Source organism: Erithacus rubecula (genome assembly GCF_903797595.1).
Source record: "Erithacus rubecula genome assembly, chromosome: 6".
Taxonomy (NCBI): Eukaryota; Metazoa; Chordata; class Aves; order Passeriformes; family Muscicapidae; genus Erithacus; species Erithacus rubecula.
The window spans coordinates 2267696-2291766 of NC_136688.1; the positions used below are offsets into that span (position 1 = coordinate 2267696).

The 24071-nt window shown below is 35.5% G+C and overlaps 1 protein-coding gene across 4 annotated transcripts in view; it reads right to left on the reverse strand.

Annotated features, from left to right (window-relative positions):
• Positions 1-230: 230 nt before the first annotated feature.
• CHID1 (chitinase domain containing 1) overlaps positions 231-24071 on the reverse strand; it is a gene marked incomplete at its 5' end in the record, with an annotated part of 104032 nt that continues 80191 nt past the window's right edge. For all 4 annotated transcript variants that reach the window (XM_079308956.1, XM_079308954.1, XM_079308955.1 and 1 more), the window contains 3 exons: positions 231-500; positions 2464-2506; positions 4753-4833. In XM_079308956.1, coding sequence (XP_079165082.1) covers positions 402-500; positions 2464-2506; positions 4753-4833 — 223 coding nt within the window. In that variant the 3' untranslated portion in view covers positions 231-401. The remainder of the gene's footprint in view (positions 501-2463; positions 2507-4752; positions 4834-24071) is intronic.

Here is a 24071-nt window from a genome sequence, read left to right on the forward strand (position 1 = left end):
TCTTACTTAGATTATTACCAGCAGCTCTTTGAGAAGTCTCCATCTTAAACTCTGATCAGATGCCATCAACATTCCCATTTTATTTCTTGTAGAAAACATTTGAGAAAATATTTTAAACTCTAACTCCATACAGCTGTGTTAGTCTGTTTTTAGTGAAGGAATTCAGGTGCTTGAAGAGAAATTTCTGTGGTTTTTTACTTTGAATTTTATCAGATACCAACAATCATGTCTATGTGGCAAATCAATAAAGATTCTTTATTGGGGAAAAAAAAGCAAGTTTATACAGATATTATATAAATTACAAAAAAATGTTTTAAAAATCACCTCTCCAAGATAACCAGATTAATTGAAGGTAGAGCCTCAGTGAAGCAAATAAAGTCTTTCTCAGATCATCTCTCATTTTAAAGCAGGTCATAAAAATAGTCCAGGCCTTGTCCCAGTTCCCAGATGGATATTCCAGTGCCCAGTTCTTTTGCAAGCTCCAAGCGTAACTGGATGGACTAAGAGAAGGACACAAAGCAATCATGTCTCAGTCAGAGATATCAGGCACTCCATACTGCCATCACTTCATGCCACCTTTGAAAAACATCTACCCTTGAACCAGCTACTGAAAAACCTCATCTGCATTCAAATACTCTCTGGTTAGCAAGCAATCATTCAGTCAAAGACAGTTAATTGTACCGGTTAATTCAATGACCTAATAAAAGATTACCAGATAAATTGACAAAATGCCACAGAAATAAATCAGATTTATGAACTATGCAAAGGACTATTCTAATTCAGGCTGTCATTTCACAATGCACAGAAATTCTAAGTCTTCCAAGAAATATCTCAGGAGTAAAATAAAACTTTAGCACTATGATGATCAGAATGATTTGTCAAATACCATCAAGATCTTTTGCCTACCCTTGCCTTTTCCCAGGACAGAGTCACAATTTACATTACAAAAATTCTATTTTAAAGAGATTCTTGGAGATAATAATTAAAAGTATCTCTATTTGAGCTTCAGTCATTGATTTAGAAGAGTTGGTTAATAAGGGAAGCAATGCCACAATTCATGTTCTGCCCTTTTTTTTTCAGTTCAAACAAAAAGAATTATTTTTCAATCTTTTGCTCCCAGGTTTTCTTACTTTTAACTGCAGCACTGCAATGTTTAAACTACTCACACTAGGGATGTGTTTAAAAATATTTTCCATGGAAAATGGAATAAAGTATCATAGCATCATTAACAGATCAAATGGCCTTGGCATTCATGACTGCTTTTAACTAGTCAAGAACAAACTAATTTTGAGCAACCTGACAGTGATTAAATGGGGAAAAAAGCATATTTTTCATGAGGTAATAACATTCAGTGTTTCCCAACCATCTTGACCAGCAAACAAATCTCAAAATATTTAATACCAAGCATGCTGAAAATGGAAAGAAAACCCATTTCCATGCATTCAACTATCACCACAATTGAGCGGTGATCTGCTAGAGAAGAAATAATGAAAGAACTTTACAGGAATAAGTGTTAATCTGGTTAGTACTGACAATGGCAGGGTGAAATGAAGAAAACATAGGCTAACAGCACAATCTATCTTTTCTCTGATGCATTCACAATGAAACTTTCTACCACTCTCAGACATAGCACTAGCAAGAACATAGATGTGGTAGTTAATGTGCTCTGTGTGATAGTACTTCCACCTGTATTAGATTAATGATGGGAAATATCCTTCTACTCATAGTGCTTAAGATACCAATCCTGTTCAGGAAAACAGAGCCTTAGATCATTTCATACTAGTTTAACCATAAAAACCATCTGGTCTCTGTAAATATGATGTAGTTTCACTACAGAAGCAATTCCCCTCCAATACTAAAAGCTAGCAGAGGTTTAACACATGACTTCAGTTTAATTTGAGAAAATCTAAAGATAACATCCTAGGAACTAAGGCCATAATAAACTATTTTATTCTGTATTCTGCTCAGGCTATTGTGTAGAAGTTTTCAAAACACTAAAGTATGTTCCACAGAAACAGAACTGAAGAAAACAGGGTGATGCAGGCTGACAGGGAGAATCAGTTTCTAGTCACCATGATGAGAAGGAAAATTTCTTTGATACCTTGTCTGAGAATCTGCTAACACAATGTCTGATAGTACATGAACATGATAGTGCACTTGAACAGATCCTCTCACAGCATTGGCTTGTCCTGGTCTGTCTTATCTCTAGGCATGCTTTATCTTCAGAGATCCCAAAACCCCATTATGCATGAGAGAAAAAACTCAACCTTCTTGCCCAGGCAGGTGAAGCTTTGAATCATAACAATTTACATAACATTTACATGAGGGCAAACTTCTTCCACAAAAGCCTAAACTCAACATTTAGTTGAGTTCAATGTTTTCTGAAATGTCTCAATAATGAAACAGTTGAAGTAAACATCTCTGTCCTCTTACAGCCCTCTGACCTGAGAAAGGGGTGCCTACCTTCAGTGTTGGGTAGAAGACTGCATGCTTTCCTCCCTTATTTCTGCAAAACAAGAAAACCAAATGGTCACAGTAGCTTTGACAGATAACAAGATTTTAAATAACTTTAGAATTCAAAACCAGGTTGGTCCCTTCAAATCTTAACCATTCTGAGATTCTGTGATACTGTGAAAAGGCTGACAGTGAAAACAGAGGATCCAAGAAGAGATCTCACAGCAGAGATGGTTTGATACCACATCATAGTAAACACTGAGATATTTTGTTGCAACTGGATGACAAAACTGTCAGATTGTAACAGACAGTTGTGCCTGTTAAATGAGACTCTGAAAAAGATGAAACATTTGGTTTTCTGATGCAAACTGTGAAATATTTTCTCCAATTCCCTGAATTGAATCTTCCAGGCTAAATTAAATGCCAGCAGTATAAAATATACAGACAGGGCAAGTTATACTGGGCACAAATACCAAGGCTGCATTTTAAACCCCTAGTAATGAGAAGGATGAGTTACAAGGGGTCCCACAGCAACACTTTACCACTTAGGCCAGGAGAAAAATAGAGTGCATGGTCAGATCAAGAAGGAATTGCTCCTAAAATCTCACAACTTACATAAATTAATACTTGCCTGTGCACTAGGACAAGCACTCAGATTTCTTCAACTGTTTGTAATAGACAGTCTGTCTGCTACATGAAATCATTAGCTGTGCTTTGCTTAAAGATTCATGATTTCATTTCTCAGCCACTGCAGACATGCGAGATTTCCAGGTGAGAGGTTCACAAGGGAAGCATACATATTTCAGGCTCCCATCCCCATCCAACATAATTGAACCTTTGCTGAAAAAGAGTTCCCTAAATAACCCTCCCCTGCAGCCAGCTGAACCACACAGAACTGCCAAGCACAGCACAAGTGAAGTTTAAAGTGATTTTCAGACAGAGTGGGCTTCATGCATTAAGAATTCCTCCAGGAAGCCCCACACAAGAAACTCTAAAGGTTGGCTTCAAAGAAAAAAGAAGAAGTACTACTGAAGCTATCCCTTTGCCACAAGTTCATTTTGCCATGTAAGAAATGTGATTCAGACATGAACCCCAGAATGTCTTTCTAACAGAGTTCTCAGAGTTACATTTTGAGAGCAAGTTTTCCTCCAGTGTTCATTGTGTCTCCAACAGGATTGGACATTAAAGACCAGTAAAAGAGAGCTACTGATAAATTCCTTTTTAGTTCATACAAAAAATTGTAATTGCTTGGTACAAAGCAATTTTGCAACAGGATACCAAATAATTTAAAATGAGGGCATAGAGTTCCCAGTCCTTTCATACAAACAGAGGAAACAAATTTAAACACTGCTGAACAGCAGATGTGTTTTTCTGACAAATAAAAATCAGAAGAAAATTACAGGCTGAGAAACGCCTTGAAAATTAAACTAAAAATATGAAGTTAGGCGATTTGTAGGTTTAGTTTTGGTTTTTGTTTTTTTGGTTGGGTTTTTTTAATATTTAAAAATATTTTAGTCAAGACTTGTTTGGAAATAATGAAGTTTTGATTGTTTTTATTAAAAGCTTCTAAAATGTGTTTTGACAATGCATTGAGTAATACACAAAACACAGCTTTGCAGAAGTAGTAGGATTTGTTTGTACCATTTTGCATATTTTGTTATAATTGCCATAAAAGCAGCAAATTATCAGAGGATTAATAAGATGTTGCTGGGTTTATTTATTTAAATGTATTTTCAACTGATTTTTCCTAGATCAGGAATCCTCTTGTCATTTCATGATAAACAAGGGAGGACAAAGAACATTACCCTAATGCTCTTGGTTCTTTCAAAAACTTTATCTAGAAGTCATTTAGTTTTACTTCTATTTCTCTACAGTGCATTCCATCTAGTGGAAGTTTAGCACTTGAACAATTTAAGAAGAAGGACTTGTGAAACCAGGCTCTTGTACCACAGATTTTTATCAGAACTACTTTTGGCAGAGTTATTGGTAATCACCCAGCTCAAAGTACTCATCTCAGAGCCTCTGATTAACTGACACTCAATAGATAACTTTGATGGATAATTTCTAAAGATTTGATTCTTCAGACTTCTCTTCTAAAGATTGTTTTAGTTTATGTGATTTCAAGAATCCTTCTATGATTTTCTCCCCACCCAAAACAATCTTTTATACTGCAGTTCAGTGTTGACATACAGATCACAACCAGCAGAATTTCCATTTGCTGAATTTAGCTGCATACTACAGTCACTAGCCCGTGGCCAAAAATACGTGCAGAATGGTAAATCAATAAATGTAACTCACTTTTTGTATTCAAAGTAGTGTTCAGCAATTTGTTCATCCCAGACAATTTTTGGCTTGTGTTCCTTCAAGGTTTCAATATACCTACAAATTAAAAACATAGATATGGAATTAGCTTTTCTATGAAGCAGTTATGAAATTACATTGCAGAAATTTCTGAAAGAGCAGTTTTACCATGTTTAGATGTTGAACATGGTATCAAAAATATCTTCTTGTTGACAACTAATTTCCTAGACCACTTTACAATTTCATGTTCACATTTTTAGGCTATTTTTTCCTAAAGCATTACATATAAATATCTGAAGGGAAGGTATCAGGAGGTGGTGCTGAGCAGAGGACAAGAGGCAATGGGCAGAAAGTGATGCACAGAAACCTCCACCTGATTATGAGGAAACACTTTACTATGTGGGTGATCAAGTACTAGAACAAAATGCCCAGAGAGGCTGTGGAGATATTCAGAATGTGTCAGGGCACAGTTCTCAGTAATGTGGTCTGGAGAACCCTGATTGAGCAGAGAACTTGGACCAGATGGCCTCCAGTGTGTGTGACTCTGTGAATTAGTTAATGTTCCTCGATTGACAAATCTGCAAGGACACCTGAAGGCACTGTTTTAATATTTCTACAGTCTGAAACTCATATGCCAAAGCACAGGAACTGAAGTCATCCCTAGGCTGTACACAGCTGTGTCCTCCACTATAAGGCTTATGTCATCAAGAAAGTTCTTCTAAAAAAGAGGCTTAGCTAACCTTCTAAAACTGAAATTGTCAAGCAAAGTTCACTGCTAAGTAATTCTGCATATGAATTTTCCCCATCACTGGCTTCTTGGCATTATTTTCTTGCATGGACATTTTGAACATGGAATGATCTATCTCCCCTGACACAAAGTGAGGACAGAGTACTACTTGTACCCAAAACCCTGCAAGTGGAACAGGGGTGGAAGGGCTGCATGCTGTAAATTTACAGCTCATAATATCCTCTCCGTGCAGAGACAGTGTCTGCATTTCTGACTGCAGAACAGAAACAAAGCTGCTGGCTGCCACATGTCAGAGGGCCAGAAGATGGCAAGCTACTGCCACATTGGTGTCACACAAAAATGAGAAGTCTCATTCCCCTGTCTCTACTCATTTTTTAACCTGCATCTTTGACCATCTCTTTTTGAAAAATCTTGGAAAGCCATCTCCCACAATTGGTCTCATTCTTGCAATAATTTCTCTGTTTATGACAGGATTTGGATGGAAACACTTCCTTCAAATCATCTTATTTCTTATAATGAAATTTTCATCAGCCACTATCCTGACTGCATCAGTGCTGAAATTACACCTCACTATTATAATCAAGAAACAGATAAAAAATTTGTGTTGCTCAGCTTGGAAAAGATTTGTTCTCTCATTTGGTATTATTCTAAATGCAATTAAAACATTAATCTAAATGCTGGCAATTCAGCATTGCCAGGATCATTATTTCTCTTTAGCTGTGGCTTGCTTATTCATATATTGGTAAATTATTCCTACTGCTAGTAGGTTTAGAAAAGATTTTCTTATGTCAAATGAAACCATGCCAGGCATGGATTTATCTACATAAGCAAACACATGGGAACACATGAGCACATGGAAACATGAAGAGCTCTTTCACTCTTCCTCACATGCACATGCTCTAGAATAATGGACCTTTTCAAATAGGGTTAGACCTTGGAAACTGCCCATCTGTTTTTAAGACATACAAAATTTTAAGTTGCAACTCTAGAAACATATGCAAAAAGACCTAGTTTTGTATACCTAAAATTTAAGGACGGATTTTAACAAACTGTCCCATTCCAGAATGACAGCTTCAGTAATGACAGGAGATTACACTCATATAGAATATGGTACCAAGATGTTCCAGACCAGAAAACAAGAATTACCAGCCAAGGCATCCTGGCACACAGCTTTAGATGGGAAATCTTAATTTTGCTTGCTAACATTCCCAACACAATTAAAGAATGCTCAAAATACTTATGAACAAGCTTTAAAATTAGAAGTGCAAGTGGAACCAGTTATTAAAACCTATTCTATAAAAGGTATATTATTCCTTTAAACTGTTAAGGCATACACCACATTTAATTAGCATTCATCCTGACCATTCACATGAATTTATGTCCCTTTCCACTGTCTCTAGGGGTTTATCTCCACAGTATGTAAAAGCAAAAAACGAACAAGTTCAATTTGAATTCACATCTACAGTGATGAGACTAGCTACTAGTTTGAGTTGGGGAAAAAATAAGTATTAGCCCCCAAATTGTCACTACTATCCATTAATCTTATGGAGCCTACTTGAAACATATGAACTTGGGTTTATGTTTCTCTGTTAAGGACAATAAAAATGCCAAGCACAATGTTCAAAACAATGAGCTCTCATTTACTTCAGTTGCAGCTGCATACTCAATGCTAATAAAAATCAAGCTTTATATTTTTCAACTAGACACAAAGTTGCTGTGAAGAGTCAGGATGAGGTGCATCAGCAAACCACATCTGTTTCCCATGGGTTTTCTGTTGCCCTAACTTGGGAATAACACATTCCCTTCTTGCAGTCATTCTCCCTTTACTTGATTCCTTTTGTTTCAGTAAAAGAAAGAAGGCAAAAACTCCAAGATATGCCATATTATCCTATCATCTCTGTAGTATGCTACCATGTGCATCTTAAGTGGAAAGGTTCCTGTGTAAAACTGCAGCAGCTCCATCACAACACTTGACTCAAACTAATGCTTACCAGGCACTCTTAATATATTATCTCCTAGCTGGGGAAGTACTTGACTCAACAAGTATTTGACATGCACTTGTTTAAATAAACAAATAAATAAAATAAATAAATAGAAAAGCAAAATTAGCCATCACACCAAACAAGACAAGCAATGTCAATGCATCTGGGGCAGCAGAATATTCGAAATAAATTTTCAGGTTTTCAAAAAGGAAAAGAAAGGGGCAAAAGGCTCACCACAGCCAGTTCACCTCACTCTATACCTTTCAACTCATATTTATTGCTATTTTTTCTTCCTCTCTTTCTAATTTATCCCTCTTTCTACTGCCTCTGTGCCAGGTTCACTTCTGCTTTTATACTGCTATCCGGACTAATTCCTCATCCATCAGCTTCTAACTTATTACCTTTCTTCTTTTACCAAGCTGCCTCAGCAGTTAGGAGAATGAAAAACACTAAAACTCAGCTTCACAGCCTTACACTACATATTTCCTGAGAAACTTGTGACCATTTGCAGAGCAAGTCATGCTGTTTCTGTGGTGCTAGCCTGAAACAAGGTCAGCACAGATGAAATATCTGGATTATTGATATCAGCCTCTACTGAAGCACCAATGTAACATATAGAAATTATAGATCTGCATGGATTATCAGGAATGTAACAAAAAGCAGATGTCACCTGCATGTCCACCTTCCAAACACATGCTCTAACATAGACAAGTGCCATTCTGGCTCACTTAAATTGCCATGCCTTTGTCAGAATGGGCACTTCCTGGCATTCAGACAAGAACTATTATTTGTGTGGCAGATATCACTGGTTACAAACACTCTGGGTTAAAACACTCCCTTCTGCAAAGTAGATGAGAAGCCAAAACATATATATTACAGAGTAGTTGTGAAGTCAGTCCTGCTGCAAGATGTGCATCTATGAACAACCCTAATGTGGCTACACCTACACACTATTGCACTTCACTGCTCTTTCAACAAATAAATAAAGAAACCAGATGAAAGATTCTCAGGATTTATGCCTGGTGTTCCTTTTCTAAGATGCTTTTCTTCCAAAACATGAAAAATGGTATGGCCCTGGAATATGTTAAGGTAAAACCCACAATTTTTAGTTCCCCTGAAGAAAGTATTTATCTTCATGGATAATGCTTTTTTCACTGAGAATATAAAAAAACCCCAGTCTATAGTATACCTTTTGCAACAAAAATTTACATTCTAGGAAAAGAGATTGCTTCATATTAAATTCTTAGACTAGGATTTATTTATGAAGTAAAACTTTTTAATCTTCAGGTGTTTTGCTTTACTAGTCCTGAATCACTCCTCAACCAAAAAACTTTAGTGAAAAGGAAACCACTACTGAGCATACATTGCACTTTAATGCTCTTTTCTAAGACTGTATTTTCACCCCAGTTCTCACATGAACAAAACTCTGATTAGAAGCAACAGGTCTCTAATCAGAATGATCATTATCTCCTACTACAGAAAATTGAGTTTATCTACCACTATACCAAATTTGAGAGATTCAGTCAAAGAATAAAAATACTACTCAGCTTGAAAATCTATACCACACATTCTCTTTTCAGCTACAATAGGCTTAGTTATTAAAATGTGAACCTACCAGGAATTGTATCTCAATAATTATCAACAGTGCCTATGCATGGCAACACGTTGTAGACTCAGCTGGATAGGGCCCATCTTCCCTCTTTATAGGAAGCTGTATCTCTTAATAAAAGAGAAGTCACACAAAAGGCTGTATTCTAAAGTTCAAGAGTTCCCATTTCTGATGCAAAACAAATAGAAATAGCTTCAAAACATTTTTCACAGTACTCCTAAGAACATTCTCAGTACATATCTTCCAAAAAACTACCAGCCCATTTCTCCACTGCTCTGTGTACATCAGGACACTCTATAAATGGGCAGATACCCATCTTCAAAACAAGATTTTTCAGAGGGATTGAAACCTGCAAGTAAACCCCCCTTTTATTTAATGCTTCGTTTGAGCTACCTTGACAGCTACCATTTAAGGTTCTTTTTAAATTACTTCCTTTTAGGTGAGACAAAATGTCAAGAAACAATACAATCTGGAGACATTTTCAAAAAAAAGGTTTTTAAAGTGGAAATTTTTGGGCCTTCTTTGCTTCTTGGAAGATAATTTCTGAAAAAAAAAAATGCAACAATTCTGAATATCCTATAAGCTACTGAATGATTTAGTCATAAAACTAACAATTTTGATAAAAGACACCTTCAATGGTAATAAATACAAATATAAAAAGAACAAAATTTGAAAAAGAAAAAAGATTTTATACAGATTTTTCTTGTTTACTCAGACTCCAAAATCGCAGCTTGCAAAAGGCAGAGATGCCCTGCATTTTAACAATCTTTAGATATTAGCCTTTAAAATAGTTTTGAAAGAATGTATAAATTTATGGAAAACCTAGCAGAGTCATTAACAGCATAATGTTATTTATGTGTGTGTGGATATGTATATATATACAGCATTACACAGTGCAGTAAAAAAGATCAACAGACTGAACAATTAAGCTTTCACCACACTGGTTCCACCAGGATCAATTAAACATGTTTTTACTCCTCTCATCCCCTCTCTCCACTCAATAATGTCATATTTACAATTTATAACCTTCCAACTTTAAAAGCTGGTAACACTGTATACCACTATATCCCTTGCTTGCACATTAAAGAATTCAGATTTTAATAACACAAATTCCAGAAGTTCTTGCAAAAGCAAATAGATTATCCAGGAAAAAGACAGCTACTATATATGTTCTAGAGAATCAAATGTAGGCACTAACATTGAAATAATTTTTTACTCTGAAGATTCATGAATCTGAGAGGAGTGGAGAGCACACTATAATCCTGTCTACAGAGTATATTATTAAATAATAATTATGTTAAGGTCTTTAGATTATTTAATGTAAAAGAACTTATAAACACAGTTTGAAGAGAGAAATCAATCTGTTAGCTGTTAAAATATCCAACTAGCAGCCTATAAATGAAAAATCTATATGCAAGCATCATCTTTCTCTAGTAAGCTCTCTAATGCTGCCTGAACCTTGCTCTGTCAACTTTAAAAGGCAATAAGAATTTTTTAATAGTTACAGGTTTCCAACATAGTAGTATTTCTGGGTGTATTGCTTTCAGTAAGTTTTATAAAATCATTCTCACTGATTTCTTCACAATACTTCATTACTGACTTGATTACACTTTTCAGCACTTCCACACCAACCTCACAAATACCCACTGACCTTGTACCTTCTGCCATGATGCACCAGCCCAATGAAAACAAGCAGAATGTCAGTGACATTTCTACCATTTCTCTGTGCTCTTCAAAAGAGCATCTTTTTCAGTATTCCCAAAGTAATTTGGAAACAATAATACTTTGCTGAACACAACTGCAGAGACAGAAAATTATTCCTAATTTACAGATCTCAGGAGACACAGTAGACAATTCCAAGCTTTCCAGAAACATCCCCATCTGAAACTGAGAATCAAAACCTGGTGCTTTATTGTGTCTACAGAAGAAAACACAAACATTACATATTTGTATGTATAGAGCTTTACATGTTAATAGTGCCCCTTACTATGATTTAGCTTCACAGAGGTTCTATAGAGACCCACCTGAGAGTTTACACAGTGGTACTGGCAAATTATCCATGGGAGCATCAAGTACAGCTGAAAGCAATACAGTGCATACTGTATTTCTCAATATGACCAAAATGGTGGTTCTTTATCAAAAAAGACCCCACAAAGTTAGTTAGATATTGATCTACAAATATAATTAATCACACACAAGGCAGAAAGGTGTGAACATTTATCTGTATATTTAAGATTTTAACTCATACTGGTGGATATGAGAGGAACATATAAAAATCTCCTTAAAGAAATCAAGACCTTGATTTTTAAAACAAAAATGTAACTAGAACATAACTAGATTGATGCAGAAGGTTTGCATATCTGTTTGTGTGCCTACAGTAGCATGCTGCTGTTCAGAAGAATGACTGCTTCTAAAGGAAAACTGAAAATATGCATTGTTGAGAAGCCAGCATGTTTTACTTTCCTCAGCTGGGGTCATACCTCTGCACTGGCATTACAGAAGCTTAATGCCTATCCTTCATAGAAGAAACACAGGTCCTAATAGATTCCTATAAGGCAATGTATCATTAAATAAAAGTATTAGTGTTTCCTAGACCGTACATAAAAACTTACATTCTGCTCCAGCTCACCCAATAATCTGCCTTAGTTTCTGTCTCAGAATCTGAGACAAGACAGAGTGTCTCTGTTTAAAAATACTTCTCAGCATGATAAAAACGAATGTTTGTTTATCCCTACAGGCTTGTTTCAAGAACCAGCAGGTTCATCCTAAAAATAAAATGTCTGAAGATAAAACAGTTTAAGGGTCCATTTCCTGAAATGTTTAAGTAACACTCAATTGAGGTTGAAGCATTTTCAGATTCATTACTTCAAGTAAAATACTGTGCTCCATTCTTCTAAAAACTGACATAATAAGCACTGCATCTGAAAAAGTGAGGCTATTTATCTTTGGATATGAGGCTGAACAAAGTTCAGATCCACTAATATATCTGCTGCTCAGCTTCAGCTGTAAATAACAAAAACTAAAAAGATGCTGCTTCTGTTGTGTGTCAAATTGGGTTTGTTGGGGTTTCTTTTAGTCACATCATAAAAACTTCACAGATTTCTTCTTGCTCAAAGTATACAAATCAGCTCCATTCCCACAGTGTTACACAGACTAGCAATGAAAACTGTTATACTGGATTTGGAGCCTGGCCAAATTCAGTTAATCTTAATTCAGCGTGTAGGAGATGAAGTTTGATTCACTCCACTATGAAAGTGAATTTTGAGTGCAAACTCCCCTACTTTGTTATTATTAATTCTTCTATACTTCCTTCATTGAAGAACGTATATAATAAAAAATCTTTTTCTTTACCATCCTCTTCTAAAAGGTCAGATGATCTTAATGCAATTAAATACTACTCCTAGCTCTTCTAGTTGCTTATCTGTCTTCAACCATTCCTAAATTCAAACCATCCCAACATAACACAAGGTCAATAGCAATGCCACCCAGCAGATGAAAGAAACACAAAATCCATCAGGAACATCTTTTCCTCACCCTGTGTCAGAAAAGGAGCAGTGCAGTTTTCCTCCAAGCCTCCACCTCAGGCCTGTCTCACTGGGTCTGTGCCAGGCAGGTGCCCATGGCCTGTTTCCAGAGGGTTGATAAGGTGCTCTGGCAGCCCCATGCAGGGGAAAAGACACACTTGGTAGCAAAGGAAAAATGAATGGAACATGCATTGGGTGCAAGAAGCAGAAGGCACCAAGGATGGGACAAGGACATGACTGAAGAGGAAGATCTGCTCCCAAGTGACTTAAATCAGGCAGAGCACAAAATTTGCAGGCTGCAGGACTCTGGGGATGTAAAACTGACCCAGGTCAGCAAGTGCTTTAGGAATTAAATGCTGTGTCTGCTGCCTCTCCAAAAATAGGAGAAGTCGTTTAGGTGAGACAGAGTTGGAGAGAAGCGGAGTTGTCTGCAAGGAACCAGAACTTCAGACAATGAAATAAACTAACTACAGTAGGAGACTGTACCCTGAAAAAGCTGACCACTGTTTAGATTCCATTTGCTTCACAAGATGCTGAGAACAAGAGAAAGAAAAGTATCTGCACTTCCAAGTAGTCTCAGAAGAATGCTCAGGTTCCTTAGCTGACAATCACATTAGACCTACAATTTCCACTACTATCATTAATGAGTGGTTTGTCTGCTTAAAGAAACCCCATCAAAAGTATTGGCAAAAGAAGGACCTGAACACCAAACACCTTCTATAAAAAAAAAGAAACACAGCTCAGAGATAGCTTTTTTGGCATGTAGTTGTTACAGAAGCCCAGTAATAAATTTAGGTTATCAAGCCAAATACAGCAGATAGTTTCATATGAAAGAAATCATAAATTCCATCCTTGGCAGGGATGATTGTAACTAGAGAAGTTAACTATGCTAAAGGAAAATCTATGGCAGAGCAGTAAATTCTCCAAACCTCCAGTGTCCCATGAAGATATGAACTATATACTCTTTTCCAGCTACTGGGAACAAGTTAAGTGAAGAACAAAGAATACTGCTGCTGACTTTTGAGTAAATTTTTCATACTTGGCAGAGGGATCTTTCTCCTCTCAATTGACCTTGTACACCAACAGAACTAACATAAGACTTTCAGGCTTTGCTTTTTGAAAAGAGAGAATAATGATAAATTCATGCAAATGAGTATTAATCTCTCACAAAAAAAATGCAAATCTCAGAGGATTAATACATTTTTAACAGGCCTTAAAATAATCTAGATATCATATAATGCCTCAATTTTTGGCTTGACTTGAAGACAGGCTATGAAGTCATAAACTATCTTTTAACCAATGCAAGTGGAAGTTTATGCCCTTTTAAGCAATTATCTTCACCAGGGCAGTTAAGTAAATATTTGAGAACATGAATTTTAAATCTCTTGATATTTAGTTAAACTGATGCATATTCATGTGACAGTGTTCAGTTTTAAAGAAAAGCCTGGCACTTTTCATCATGAAAAACAGCAGAACATCTTCCTATCTTTGCCATAACTCAAAAAAATATTTGTATATTCTTATACATATAGTTTTGTTGAACACACATATCTGCCTTCTGATAAAATCTGCTACGATTAAGACTAAATTTTAAAGCAAAAAGAAATATGTATGACCTTATTTAAAATTATTTCCAAAAGAGCTGTTACTTAAATCAAACAGTACCACTTGGATTGCAAATCGATGGACAAAAATGATGGCCACCACATTTTTGCCCCCTTTAAATTAACTGGAAATTTCAAAATGCAATACTATTTACCTCTGACAGGTACATGTATAATTTTTAAAAATCTTTAATTAAACAGCCCTTATAGCATTAGTTCTCTCAAAAGATCTTTGGTTGGCTGAAGAAATTGTTGGTTTAAAGGAAGAATGAAAAGGGCATTATACTCAGCATATGTAGGATCTGTGTACATTTAAATTTTGTTAACATCTGGGAAAGTTAGAAAATAAATTTTTTTGCTGGGCTTGAATAACAGAAGTTTGCTTTTCGCAATGATTTGAGCAAATTCAGACAGTAAGTGTTGACAAATTATCCAAGTACACTGCTAAAGGAAAAACAGTCTGGCATTTCTGTCTCCAAAGTTGTTCCATATGCAAACACATTAAATTGCAATAACTCTTTTCAAAACACTATCACTTTGCACTACCTACACAAGTTATCCAACACATGGAGCAATCACCAGGACAGATGTGTAATCAATAAAAGAAGAATGTCCTTTAAGCACTTACCAAGTGTAAAGCAAAGCAAGTTAAATATTAATGTTATGATATGCATGTAAGAAAAGGAAATTAATAAAGTAAAAAAATAGATTAAAGGGCAAAAAAAAATACTGCAAAGGACCAATTACTGGAAACATAGTGGCTGAGAGATGGATATAATATGAAATGAAGAAACATCTTTTTTTTTTTTTTTTTTTTTTTTTTAAAGCACAATTTAGAAACAACTGTTGGGGAAAGAAGTTTTCATTTTCGGTTGTTTTTTTTTTGTTGTTGTTGGTTTGTTTTTGGTTTTTTGTTTTTTTTTGAGGAGGAGGAGGAGCCTGATATCCTAGTTTCAAATTGCTTCCCTTACACCATTTGATTTATTATCATGAACCTGATGCTGTAGGTAAGTTCTAGCAGCTGCTTCCAAAAACTTCAGCTGAACACCTGGCTGAGAGGGCTTGGATGTGTCTTGCATCCATGTGAGTAATTTTCAGTATATGTCTTACATTCATAGACTTTTAGGAAAAGTGAATAACTAAAAAATCATTTCAAAAATGCTTCTGATGTTAGCATTTAAATTACCTGATGGAATTACATTAAGTCTATCAGAGAGTACTGGTGGGGCTCCAAAGATAAAGAGTATTTTTCTGATATACTTTCTTTGAATTAAAACAAAACAAACCAAGCAAAGAAACATAACTGAGATAGTTTGAACTCATTTGGCTGATTCGGGCACTTGCTGATTTGAAATCTCAAATATTATGTTGTTAGAAATCTCTCCACAAAGCTCTATATTTGTGGATAATGATGGCTGCTGTCTTTGATCAGATGCTCAGAAAGTTTTCATGCAGAAGACCAAACTTGGAGGAAAAGCACCTGCTGCAAAACATGATTGCCAGAATATAGAGGAAATGCCCTGACAAATTAAAAATGCATTATTTTGGGCCATTTGTCTATGTGCACAAGGCTAAATACATCACACATGTTAGAGATTTCCTAACAACAACAAAGGAAAAAAAAAAAAGAGTTAATTTTTATCCATTAGTATTTCCAAGCAAGAAACAGCAATTCAAATATGCTGGATACTTTTTTTAGATCCTGGGGAATGAAGAGATAGATTACTAGATCTATTAATTTAGATTCAAAAAACATATTCCAATTACAAGTAGTTTCTGACCCTTTCTGGCCCCACAGCCATTGCAAGAACCTCTTTAATTACTTGCCTTTTTTGCAATAAAATACAATTAAGCAGCACTAATTATTTGACACAAGATATTTTAAGTATGGAAGAGGCTAACCAGTTGCTATACCAACATAATTTAATGAACTTGACTGGCAGGTACTACACATTCTTCTCCAGAACAATTTTGTTCTGCACCTTCACTTTCAAACATATCATCTTTGTTCTAATTTGTACCTACAATAAAATAAGAACATATTGAATAGAAGAGTGCTGAAAGAATTCACAAAAACATCAGATTGTCACAGCATTTCACACTATGGGATAATGGATAAATATTAAGCAATTATGACAGAGGTGGGAAGACCATGGATTAAAATAAAAAACCTATGTGGAAACAAGGTCTTCTTCTGAGGACAGAAGTCTGGGACAACGTTATAAATTAAACTAGACAGAAGGAATACCAATCCTGTAAATAATGATAGGGATCTTTTTATGATAAAACAGTGAATTATCCCTACACAGGCAACTAAAGATGCCACAATGTATAATTATTTCTTCAGAAATACTGCAACACCATTATAAATAAATTAATTAGAAAAACAAAATCAAGTCAGATATTCAAAAATTATAGTGACTCTTTAAATTTCTCTATGTGATTCCAGATAATCTTCATTGTCTTCCCCAAAAGGTCACAGAGGGAGAGGGTAAGAAATTACCAAATTGGCATAAGTATATTACATGACAGGATTGGGTAACTTCAGGAGCACTTTTCTCAGTCTTATAGCTAATGTAGATTATACTGTTCACCACATGAACTTGGTCAATCATTCAGATTCAAGTCTTATTTTTAACACAATGGAAAGATGAGTAATTCGAAGGGAATTTAAAAAGGTGCTCAATTTTTACAGATACAAAAACATCATTCTGTAAAGAATTAGTTCTATAATTTTGAGTGCAGGAAGACAACACATGGGCTTCACAAAACCACAGGTGCTGTTTCATTCCAGCCAATGTATGCTGCTTATAATAAAACACAAAGAACATCTACAAGTTTTCTTACCTTTTCATATGTGTTACTGGATACTCAAAATTAAATTTAAAGCTAACACAGGGTATTTATGTTTCCACCCAGAGTCTAAATAATTTCTTGAAAAAGTTCAGCTCTAATAACAAAATTTGACGGAAATCATTAGGATTTTATAGCTGTGTTATCTGCCCTTAATTACAATATCAAATAGAACAGTAGGAAAAAATTATTGACTGATGTCTGATATTTACCTCCACTACCAAAATTTCTTTCTTGATTATATCTTTAGTAATTTAAGTCAATTTGTGAATCAAACCAAGACTCAAAAGTTCTTTAGAAAGAACACCCCTACCATTTTATCAGTATCAAATCAATGGTATCTCTCCTTCCTTGAACAAATAGGCAAATCCTAAACTTTTCCCCTCTGATTGTCAATGTTTGCACATATTAGTACACAAGTACTTGCATTTGGATCCACAAATATTTCCAAAAGAGTATCTCATTAAATCATAAATTAAGAAACTACTTGAAGTATTTTAGTGACTTTTAAAGAAGCACAAACACATAAACTCAGAATGTTTATTTAGTAGCCAAAATTAGTTAACTTCCATTCTGCAAACAGCAATAGGATTTTTGCTGTTGAACTTGATTTACAGATGCATCACAGGGAATTTACAAATAAAATTAATAAAATACTTTAAAGCATAAAATTCTTGCTCTAAAAGAGAATGCTGTTCAGTGTTTTTCCAAAAGATTTAAAATCTCTACATAAAATTCTTTATTTTACAATTTGCGTGGAGCTCTAAAGATTCATATCTGAATGTCTATGAAATATTTAGATATGAAAGTTCTTATTAAGATGAGGGGTAAAGATTAGGGTAATTTCCTCATCTTTACCACCCCAGCATTGATATGGAAGACAGCTGATAGAACAAATGCATGAGAACTAATCACAGGATTCATATTAACAATGTATCATATTTAGATAAAGTAAAATAAATTAAAAGGATCAAAGAAGTTTTTTAAAAGGACATAATACATTAATTAGTAAAGGATGAAAATCACATCTGGGAGATGAGTTCTGTTAGATTGTAGGATGCTGTTACTGGGTTCTCCACTCCACCTCCACATATAGTGAAGAATGTAGCCCTTATGTGCAGAAATAATCTTCCTGCATGGGTAAGCATTGAAAAAATTGAAACTAGAGCTTTACATCTTTTTCTAAAAACAGCAACAATGGTGATTTTCATTAATGCAAGCAAACACAGAATAACTTCAGCACCTCTTAAACTTGACTGATTGCCTGCTTAACTTCAACTGCACTGAAAGTGTACTTTAAAATAGCTATGCAATCACTGTATGCAAAACATAATAATAACTTCTATAATTTATGCATTCCAAAGCATTCTGGAGGCTTATGAATCTTGCTGTCTTGATTTATCATGCAAGAATACCTGGTGAGACACTCATCAAGAAGCTGTTTCCTTATGACACAAAACAGAAGTTTTTACTAATGGAGAAAATACTATAAAATACCTCACAGGAGGCTTTTGTTACATGATAGACCCCAGGTTTCCATAGCAGAGTCTTGATCCAAAAGAAATTAATTTTGTGCATTTCAAGACTGCTCTGCAATGTGAATTAAAGTAACACAAATGGGAGATGATACGGAAGAGTGACTTTAAAAGTGTGGTCCAGAACCAATGAAAATTCACCACACTATTTTTCATTGTTTCTCAGTAAAAGAATAATCAGTGGCAGCTTTTTGGTTGGTTGGATTTTTCCCCATCTATATGCAGTGTACATTTATCTTTCTTCCCTTTATTGCATTTTTCAAGTCCAGTATGAACAGCCACACTCTATTTCAAGTGTCAACTCTAATGGAGTTAGAATTATGATAAGGAATTATTACCTGAATAATAACTTGTATCCCTGAAGATAAGTATCCTAAATATGCATGTGTAAGACCTTGATTCTGTGGCAGAATTGTGTCAGGATGCTGAGTGTCTCAAAAACAAAGCTGCAAAGTCAAATTAATCCTTGTTGCAAGAAAGTGAGAAAAGTGTTCACCCTTAGAAACATAAAGCACACAACAAAGGTGATACAGTATCACATCTGAAATGCTCGCATTTGGCACCCTAGTAAGTTCAATATTAATTCATAAACAACAGGGACACTATCAGTAGTTCATAAGCTCATTTCAATAGATCCAGGACCTCTAAAGTGAGAAGAACATGGACCAGCTGGAATGAGTCCAGAGGAGACCATGAAGATGGTCAGGGGGCTGAAACACCTCTCCAGTGAGGACAGCCTGAGAGCTGGAGTTGTTCAGAGTGGAGAAGAGAAAGCTCCAGGGAGCCAGAGGGACTTTTGGCAAGTATGTAATGACAAGTAATGGCTTTAAATTGAAAAAGAACAGGTTTAAACAAGGTATCAGTAAGAAATTCTTTACTGTCAGGGTGGTGAGGCAATGGAACAGGTTGCCCAGAGAAGCTGTGGATGCCCCATCCCTGGAAGTGTTCAGGGCCAGGCTGGATGGGGCTCTGAGCAACCTGGCCTAGTGGAAGAAGTCTCTGTCCATGGCAGCAGGGTTGGAACAAGACGATCTTTAATGTCCCTTCCAATCCAAACCATTCCATGATAACACTTTCAGACTCTATATAGTTAAGAAATTATGCATAGAAAACACACTGACATACAACAAAAAATAATTATTTCACCTTTTTCACAGGAAAAAAATAATTAGATACTAAGCATATTTGCTCACTTTATTTCAGAAAGACACAAACTTTCTAATTCAGAAATAAGCTTTACAGAAAGGATCAAAGATTAATTTCACATAGCTTTGCGAAATCTAATTTCTAGGAAAATTATTGCTGAATTTAGAATTATTTCTGCAAATCATATGTGTATTTTTATGAGTCATTATACGGTGGTGCTTATTGTGAGTCTTCTAGAAAACAAAAAAGTGAAATACAGCAGAGTAGAGATGCCATTGCAATGGCACACTGCTTTATTAGTACTGCTCCTTCTATTTTTAAACATCAACTTTGAGTCTCACCAGTTCAGTTATACTCCAAACTATTCTGTAAAATTTTAGTCTCTCCTCATCAGAATTTTACTAAGTCTCTTAGAGATTTTTCTCAAGGTTTTAAAGACAATTTTCTAAAACTTTCTAAGAATGCATGCAATACAAAATATATGTTTAAAATTATTGTGTTTTTATGCCAAAATTCAAAAATCACTGAGTATGCCTTGGAAAACCTCTGGAAGAGCTTGAGAATTGGAATCATTAGTAACCCAAGCAAGGAGAGAAGAAACTCATGGGGGGAGATTATGTACAGCACAGGAAAAACAGATCAGGAAAGGATAGAACTGGGAGACTGAAAAATATAACAATCTTCTGTACTCAGGCTAAATTAAGGAAAAATGAACTGCACATAAAATTTAAGGACAAACATAGAAACATTAGGACTGAAAAATAATTAAAATATCAATAAGCCTGGTTACTAGAATATCAGTACTAAAAAAATCAATATACTTACCCACACATTAAAAACAGAATATAAAACAACATCATCACTCAGTGCATCAGATGTGAACAAAAATGACTCAATTTACATCATGGACTATGTTTGTACAGACCTTTTTCATTAGAAAACTCATAAGAAACATTGATATGTAGATGAACACATTGATATGCGTGCTGAAACTTGCTGAAGTTCATGATGATTGTGCAAGGCTGAAATAGATGCTGAGAGCAAGTTTTGCTCCAGTTTAGTAAATCTAAGTGATTTAGTAATGGGGGAGCAGGACCAAGGGGTTTACTCATAGAACAGTTATGAGTTAAATGTTCTATTGATGATTTGCTACTCCTACCTCTCTTTTATGGTCACATTTATTAACATGGAATATCCCCAACATAAAACAAGGCTGTATTTGCTTTTACTAGACACATTGAAACTTCACACTGGATATCATGCCCATATGAATTACTTCCAACATTATTTTAAAGCCTTACATTAAGAGACTCAGGTTTAACTTGTATATATGGTTCATAAAGAAATTCTGCAATTTTTTTTTAATATAGGAAAGGGCCATGAAGGATTTGGCAACAATCCTTGCTTGGTGGAAGCCTGATTTCATCATAATTCCTCTGTATAAGCCAAATAATTTAAAACTCCTTGCATTATGTAAATGCCAAACTTCCAACCTCTAGAAAGCACTCTCAGCTAAGCAATGAGCCTGGGGAAAGATCTGGAGCACAAGTCTGATGAGGAATGACTGAGGGAGCCAGGGGTGTTTAGCCCCTTTAGAAAAAGGGAGCTCAGGGCTTATAGTGGTTTATGAGTTAAGTTTCTGAAACAGAATACTATTACAGAAGGTTGAGCAGAAAATAGAAATTAGACAAAACATTTTATCTGCTTGCTCTCTGCTACTTCCTTTTTTCTTTTCAAAAGCATTAGGAATCACAGAATGGCTGAGGTTGGAAGCAACCACTGGAGGTCATCTTGTCCAACCTTCCTGCTCAAATTCTACAGCATGTTATTCAGGGTTGAGTCCAGACAGATTTTGAACAGGTTAAATACCCCACCAAAAAAAAAAAAAAAAAAAAAAAAAAAAAAAAAAAAAAGGGGCAATGCTTAAATCCTCAGGTAATGCTTTATGGTGAGATATTTGATGGTTGTAAAGCTTTTCAGTTCTCCTTTGGCCACAATTAGCTAACTAGAAAATCTCTAAAACTAACATTCAAGAAAGAGCTACCAGCTGCTGATCAAGCCTTTCACAGCTGGAGTTGAACAGTAAAGGGCTCTGGTTTAGTGCACTTGCACAGCAGAGGGAAAGAAGTTGGATCCTCAGATGACACGAGCTAGACCCATCTTGCAGTACCTCAAAGTGGCCCCCCAGATATTCAGTATGCACTGAATATGAAACTCAGCTTTAATTCACTTACAGAAAATTAAACACATCAAAGAAAGTGCTGATGAGTGACATTCAGTGAGACACGTCAGCAAAGAGAATTAAGTAATTTGTGGAATGCTCCCCTGCTGAACCAGGTCATATGCAGAAGAAAACCTTGTAAAAGGAAGTATATGGCCTGTTAAGACTGATGTGTCAGACAGTACAATGGTTGAATTTAAATGTAACTTTAGGAGAAATAAGAATTTCTTAAATTAATTTCTTGGGAGGGCACACTGTATTCCAGTGGTTACACAGTGTTAAACACTCATTCTGTGACAGCATTATTTGCTGCTTTTGAAATATCTGTAAATCAAAATACTGGGCAGTTTCCTAGCTACAATGAGAGTACAGTGACTTAAAGGAATACTACTAGTGTTTTTAATAACAAAACAAAACAAAAAAATTCTAATTTTTTATGTCATAAAATTAGATGTATGGGAGTAAGTGAACAAACACATCTACAACTGTAAAAGTTCTCAAAGCCCAGAGAGAACAGTTCATTGCAGGAAACAATAGCACTGGAGGAACCCTGGCAATTGAAGGAGTATATAGTTCACAACTTTGAATCAGAAAATAATATAACCATGTTAAAAGCAGTAAGTAACAAAGTTAAAGTAGTCTTACACCTATAAATCCAGCAAAATGTCTTGCTGAGTTATTTCAGGCAAATCACCATGTTAAATCTCAAATGGGCAGTGGTTACATAGTCAAGATAGTTCATGTTAGGAAGAACAGAGCAGTTGGAGGCTGCTGCAATGACAGTTCAGCAAACTGAAAGAACTGCATCCTGTGGTTTGCAATTGACTGTTTCAAAGAACTGACAAAATACCAAGCTTTTCAAACAGCAGTATTTAGAAAACAGTGTCTAAAGATGTACTTGAGAATTTCTCACAGGGAAAACCTGAAAGCCTATCAAAACCAAATATTCACCTCACTTTTTGACTACCCAAAATGGTACTCTAAAAATTTTCTCCTAGTGTCGTTGTTTATCAACAAATGCAACTTGCAAAGCACATAAATTGCACAAAACAAAGTTAGAAAACCTAGAGCTGTGCTCATACAAGAGACATGAATGAAAGTCAGAAGCAGTACACAGCTGTTCTTGTTTGTCATTTGGCTATAACAAGCAAACCTGACAAATTATGATTTAATATTGCTGTTTCTTAAGTCTGAATTTCTATTCCTCTATGTCAATTACAAAGATAAGTATTTTCTTTTTCAAAAGATTTTTCTTTTAAAAAAAACCTTACTAGAAAGGTAAATACACAAGGCCATGAAACACAAATGAAATGCTTCCATCTCCAACTTGCACATGGCAAAGTAACACAAAATCTGCATGCTAGACCCTCTAACACACTGATCCCTGCCTTGGAGGTGGTCAAGCACAGAGCCTCAACATGTTCACACATTTTCCTTCTATTAGGATCTTTTGCTGCAGAAGACTTCAAGAAGAACTAGATGATCACATGCTTTGGGCAACCTGGGTTGCAGTCTGTAGAGATCAAATCAAAATTCATGTGGAAAAGAGAAGGTTCAGGCCTTAGGAGTTCCAAATCTATCATATTTTCTTTCAAGAGCTGGTAAGGGACAGAGTGGTCATCTGTCATGTCACTTAAACATATCTACAAACTTTAAAAAGCATTGAAATGAATAATTAAGAAGATCATAAATTTTGCACTACTCACAAAATGAATGTACTTTATGTTTTTCAAATATAAAAGAAATGCATATTTCATTATAAAACAACATGGATTGTTGGTGGCAGTAAGAGCTGGGTTTATGCATTATTCACTCCTGAAAATATTCATTAATTCAAATATTGTCTGATGGTGTTCACTCCCTTCTGCAACACTAAGCCCAAAGGGGAGTGAAGGTATTTCAAACCCAAAACTTGCATGCCACATGGTTTTGCTGGCACTGGAGCTCTGGGAAATAGCTGCACACCATCCAGTCACTGCCAGTTACACACTGACCTACAGCCTACAGTGGGATCAACTGAAAGAACATGGCAAAGCCAGGACTACAAGTAGTGTTCCTCCAAGCTTATCAGCCCAGCTCATACATCAGAAAGTG